At 32.1% G+C, this 6,067-nt stretch overlaps 1 protein-coding gene across 1 annotated transcript; it reads right to left on the bottom strand.

Annotated features, from left to right (window-relative positions):
• Window positions 1-3,408: 3,408 nt before the first annotated feature.
• LOC125877106 (benzyl alcohol O-benzoyltransferase) lies at window positions 3,409-5,168 on the bottom strand. Its single transcript, XM_049558426.1, has 2 exons — window positions 4,632-5,168; window positions 3,409-4,450 (listed from the first exon to the last, which is right to left on the bottom strand). The coding sequence occupies exons 1-2, from the start codon at window positions 5,094-5,096 to the stop codon at window positions 3,512-3,514; spliced, it is 1,404 nt and encodes a 467-aa protein (XP_049414383.1). The 5' UTR covers window positions 5,097-5,168; the 3' UTR covers window positions 3,409-3,511.
• Window positions 5,169-6,067: the final 899 nt, after the last annotated feature.

Raw genomic sequence — 6,067 nt, 5'->3', positions numbered from 1 at the left:
TATTTAGACCAAACGTTGGACGACGAAGGCATGAGTGAGCCAAACTTTAAACGGAGGGTATATCTAGACCTTTTCGAATAATTTAGAGACATATTTGACCCTTTACCCTAAAATATTAAATAGTGAGAAATAAATGACCTAGTGACCCAGAGATTATATTTATAAGAGAGGATCATGTGAGAGGCACATATATTACATGTCAGACAATAGTTGTATGAGATCCTTTCATATTTTGCCAAGTGGAGACTGGGTGTCACGTCCCGCCACTTAGCAGTAGAATTTTGCGTCCGGATAGGGGCGGAAGGGTCTAGAGTTGTGGAGAGGTTTCCGGAAGACTCTAGAACCCTTTAGATTATTCAAGAAGGCTAGAGAATTCCTTAGAATTCTCTAGAATAATTTAGATAGTTTGCAAGAAGGCCTTGGAATTCTCTAGAGTGTGTGGAGAATTCTAGAGAGGGGCTTTTGTGTAAATAAGTTTAGGGACTTAGGAAGTAATTTAAAACTGTACTTTAGTCCCTAGGAGTTAGTATAAATAGGTGGTGCCATTCATTTGCAAGGCAACAATCCAACCAAGAATCCAACCATCCAAGTTGTAAAGCAATCTCCAAGCAATACAAAAGCCTTCTTCCAAATTCTCTAAGTCTTCCTTTTCATTCTCTTAGCGATCTTAGTTTCAAAGGGCTTACTTGAGCTTACAAGATCGTGAAAGATTCGTGAGTAAGTTGTCAAGTGCCGCACGGAGCTTTAGTAAGACTCTAAGTCCGTGACACTGGGTCTCACTAAAAAAGAAGAAGTTAAAAGACTCCATTTTTGAAAATTTTTATAGTGGTTGAGGCATAACCAACAATAGTTGTGTGAGGACACCATTTTATTTTGACAAGTATTTTTTGTGGGTCCCTTTTATTGTACACACTTTCTCTCTCTCACACTTCCAATTTCTCAAATTTTACCCTTTCATTTACCAATATTTTTACAGTTTTTTTTTTAGTCCTACCTTTAGTGAAAAAAATAAATTCATACAATTATTTATTTTGTGCTTTCACAAACTCATTTGTTTGACACTTTTTTTCTATTAATTTTCATAACCCACGAGAAAAAAATGAATCTATAAAAGTTTCGTTTCACATTTTAAGATACTAAACATAAAGAAAATCTTAAACGAGAAACACAAAATCAATATTGGCAATATTTATTGGATACATGCCATAGAAGTGGAAAATTTAACAAATCTGAAAAAGAAAAGATAATTGAGTGTATGATATCATTAATACATTATTATTAATATTATTCATAAATAAAAATAAAAAAAACATATTTGATAACTAAGAATTGAGTGATTGAAATTGAAATCTCAAAAAAAATAAATAAATTAATGACTAAAATTTAAATAATTAAAATTAAATTATATATTTAAGTGTAATAAAAAATGTCGATTGAATTTTAGTAGTTCAATTGGTTGATTACATGAATTTTTACTTTATTGAAGAAATTTCATTTTTTTTTCAATTTCACTATCCTCAATTTTCTTGAATTCATCCAAAAATAAATAAATTTAATTTTTTTCGACATATTACTTTAATTTCCCCTCAAATAAATAGTAATAGATATATAAAATATATAATAAATACCGTGGGTGAGTTTCAAAGTTTCTAAATAAAATTTACACTAAAAATTAACAAGCAAAAAAAAAAAGAAAATAAAAAGTACTCCAAAGAAAAGATTAAAATTGGAAAAGAAAAAGTAGGGAAATAAGTACATTATGGATCCCACAGTATACATGTGGCAGCCAAATGAAGCCTCACACAACTCACAGTATGTGTGCCTCGCCCAGAATACAATTTTTCTCCATTTCTTTATTCTTTTTCTCCAATTCCATATCTTCTTCTTCTTTTCCGTTTCTTTTTGTAATTTTATTATTTTTCGTATTAATTAATTTATTTATCAAAAGTTGAAATTTAATTATTTTTAGTAGGATTAGCTGTGATTTAGTTTGGATAATTTTTTTATTAAATTAATTAATTTGTTTCAAATGTTGAAATCAAGTCAAATTAATTTAGTCGATTTTTTATCACTTTATTTTTTTTAATTTTTTTTTTCTATTTGGTTTTGGTCGATTTTTAGAAAATATATGATAATATAGGATCCTTCAAAAAAATGTATGCATTATCTAAAAATTTAATTATTTAAGAAATATGATAAATTCGTTCCAACGATTTTTTTTTTACAAAAAGTTAAAAATTTAGTTGGGATATACTATGTCTTGATGATGCTTGATTTGAATAAAAGTAATCAATTAAAAAAGACATGAGTTGTTTTGAACATGAAAGTTCATTCTTGACATTATTAAAATAAAAATTAAAATTAAAATATGAAGTAAACGCAAACAACATGATTATTATAAAGAGAAACACATGAATAGAATAAAGAATTTTTTTAAAAAAATATTTATAACATTTTTTAAAATTTTGAAAAAGTTTATATATATATGATGAAAAAAGTTATATTAAAAAATTAATGTATAATCTTTTTATAAACAAACACAAAACAAAATATATAAATTCTCATATTTCGTATATATCATTCTATAAAGGCATAATACATAAACATGCCCCTTAACTTGACGTCAACGCTATTGCCTTTAATTTTGGGTGTGCACGAGTAGACACTTAAACTTGTATAAAATTGAACAAATAGACACATACGTCCTACATGGCACCCGACATGAGAATTTTATATCCTACATGGCGTCCTACATGTATTATGTCAAGTAGGACATGTATGTCTACTTGTTCAATTTTATACAAGTTTAAGTGTCTACTTGTGCACACTCAAAATTGGAGGGCATAGTTGTTCATTGAAGTGAAGTTAAGAGTCATGTTTATGTATTATATCTTCTATAAAATATGTACAGAAAAATAAAAGGTCCAATTTTATGAAATTAATACGCAAAATTTTACGATTTTTTTATTTGTAATTTCATTACCTTCAATTTCTTCCATTTCATTAAAAAATTAAATTAAAATTTTCTCGCCACATTCACTTTAATTTTTTTTTCAAATATATAATATACAAATGTAAAATAGGCATATTAGACATTTTGGGCAAGTCTCAAAAATTATTTGTGACTTCGACAAATGAAGTAGCTTACAAAGGAGGAAAAAAGAAAGTAGAAAGGAAAAGTTTAAAATGAATGAAAAAGAGTAAGTAGATGAAAGAAAATGAAATAGATAAGGTATGGATCCCATTTGTACATTTGACAGCCAACAAAAGCCTCATACAATTGACAATAAGTGTGCCTCTCACATAATAAAATTTTTCACAAAGATGGCATCAAATAATTTCCATCAATTGTCATCAACCGACAAAATAAAGTAATGCACCAAAAAAATTGTAATTACGCAGGAAAGGAATTGGAAAAAGCACTCTTAACATAATTTAATAATATTAAAATGCTTTACAAAACCAACATATATAGTAAAAAAAATATTGCATACGAATTACGATTAACATCTCATAGTGCAGGTTTGATAATGGCATAGTTTGTGTACTTGCCTAATGGATCATCGTTACCTTTCAACATGCCATCGAGTTCCCTAACGAATATTTCCATTGCAAAGGCAGGCAAACATACAGGGACCACAATTCCATTTTCACCATTTTTGTTCTTAAATGGTATGTAAAAACTAGCCACACCAGGAATTGCCCCTACTCCTCCTTTGGCCGGTCCACCATACACTGCTTTCCCCCATCCGAAATCTACTTCTCCGAATCCCGCTCGAGTCACGTCGGACACGAGATAAGTCCGCACCACAGTGAAATGAGGCCTCCCTTTCATCACCATCAAATCCGCTACCGATTTCATGTATTCTTCAGTCACGTCTGACTTAGCCTTCTTCACTAGCTCCAGTGCATATCCTAGTGGATTTTTGCATAATTTAGCCGCGGTCGTGACTGCTACGGGGAACGCAAAGGCGTTGCCGTAGAAGCCGTTAGGTAAGGGTGGATTGAACTTGGAACGTGCGTTCACAATGCAAAGAACGCGGACTTCCTCTTCAGGATCGGGTTTTAGGGAAATTGTGCGGCAGCGCCAGAGGACTGATGTGAGCAATTCAAAAGTGGAAGATTTGCGCAAATGAGGAGGGATGAATCGACGAAGTGCTGAGACCTCAGAAGGGCCAAAAAAGAATGATTTGTGAACCATGTCATCTAATGGGATAATTGTTCCCTTTGTATCGGGTACTTCATCGTACTCGTGGTGTGTGCATGTCACTCGGGGTGGATCACGGGAGTTGAGCAATTCTCTGCACCAGACAGGGAGTGTAGAGGGAACAGATGCCCCGAGTGCCATTTCACCCACAGCAGTCATGAATTGGACAAGACCGGCTGCGTCACTCATCGTGTGGTTTAATCGCAGTGCAAAAATGAAACCACCACACTTGAGACGAGTTACCTGCATATAATTAATTGATATATTGTTAAATAACAATTCAAGTATTGAATATTAACAAAAATTTAAACTATTGGCAGATAAATCCAGTATTTAAACTTTATGGGTTCGTGATGCTAAATAACTGGGTTCAAAATTTAATAACGGGTGCATAATTAAGTTAGGAAAGAGAAATGATTAGTACCTGAATAAGAAGCAGAGGACAATTAAGAACTCCAGCAGAGCCAGGAACATCATAAAGAAGCTCTTCCAAACAAGGAAATGGAGGCTGAAGTTCATCTCCAAATTCTTCAAGCGTAACGTCAGCATCCGCCTCCACGAACATAACTCCTTCCCCGGTGCAATCCACCATCAGTTTCCGGCCATTTCCTTCACGGAGCCGACCAGCAAACGGATAGTAAAATACAAGTGTTTCAGCTATAGCTTTTTTAATAACTTTTACAGGGTCATGATTTCCTCCCGTAGAATAATCCGAATCCTTACGATAAAAATTAATAACGGGGATTTGGAATCGAAGACCTTCTTGATCATCAATGTCTGAGAGAAATTTAGTTTCATGTGGAGTTGGCTTTGCTGGAGCAATTAGCTCTGCTTTTTGCCTTGTCACAGTGAATACTAATTGTGATGATGATTGCTTAATTGGATCCATTATTGAATAAAAATGGAGTAATCGAGATATGAAAAAGAATTAAGAAGAAGATTTGGGATTAGTGTTTGTGTACATAATTTCCCTAACACAAAAGCTATATATAGAGGTAGTGGGTACAATAATGTATGGCAATTTTCATGAAATTGCGTGACACTGTGGTAGTAAGTGGGCAGAAGTAGTGTCGTTTAGTGGTTAGAAACTGTTTATTATTATTATTTAAAATTTTATGCTTTTTCGTAAGTATTTCCTTCATCTCATTTCAAGTGGCATCATTTTACTTAACAATATGTTTAAGGAAAAAAAGTTGACCAATGGTTTTTTTTAGAAATGATTAAAAAAAATTGTCATGAGACTAGTTATTCTCTTATTAAAAATGAATTGGTCAATTTTATTTTTAATTAGTAGCTAACATGGTAATGGTTGTTATAGAAAAAGGATTATATAGGGAAGTGTGTCACGAAAAGGAGAAAATAATATTTTATTAAAAATGATTTATTTTAATTATTAGCTAACATGGTAATGGTTGTTATAGAATATGTGTGTGAATTTCAACATTTTTCCTGGTAATGGGCTGCGGACTGCATTGACTTGAAATAGACTTGCCACTTCATGTGGAAATGATTTATTTATTTGTGGAAGTGTTCATATTCAACAACGAAATTACTATCAAAAGTATTGATTTTCTATAAGGAAATTTGGTGTTAATTTCTTCAAATGACTAATGACTTAGAATTTTCAAGTTTGGATGTTGAATTTTCGATCTAATGTTGTTATCGCCATATAGGACTGCTCAAACTGAGCAATGAAGAATGGTGGATTGTGATCAGGATGTTGAAGTCTAAAAAATTAAGTACAAACGATAAGATAGAAGGTAAAATTGAAACTATATCTTGAATTATTGACATCGAGACCACCAATCATATCACGTGTAATTCGAACGACTTGGATGGTATAAGTAAACGGGACATTCC

Source organism: Solanum stenotomum, chromosome 9, assembly GCF_019186545.1.
Source record: "Solanum stenotomum isolate F172 chromosome 9, ASM1918654v1, whole genome shotgun sequence".
NCBI classification, from domain to species: Eukaryota; Viridiplantae; Streptophyta; class Magnoliopsida; order Solanales; family Solanaceae; genus Solanum; species Solanum stenotomum.
The sequence above is the reverse complement of the archived record's forward strand: the minus strand, read 5'-3'. Positions and strand labels throughout refer to the sequence as shown.

Bases quoted from the DNA above. Each gene is read 5' to 3' on its own strand.
- LOC125877106 (XM_049558426.1), bottom strand. From the start codon at position 5,096: ATGGATCCAATTAAGCAATCATCATCACAATTAGTATTCACTGTGACA. The intron at 4,451-4,631 runs GTACTAATCATT...AATTATATGCAG, and splicing joins GTCCTCTGCTTCTTATTCAG to GTAACTCGTCTCAAGTGTGG.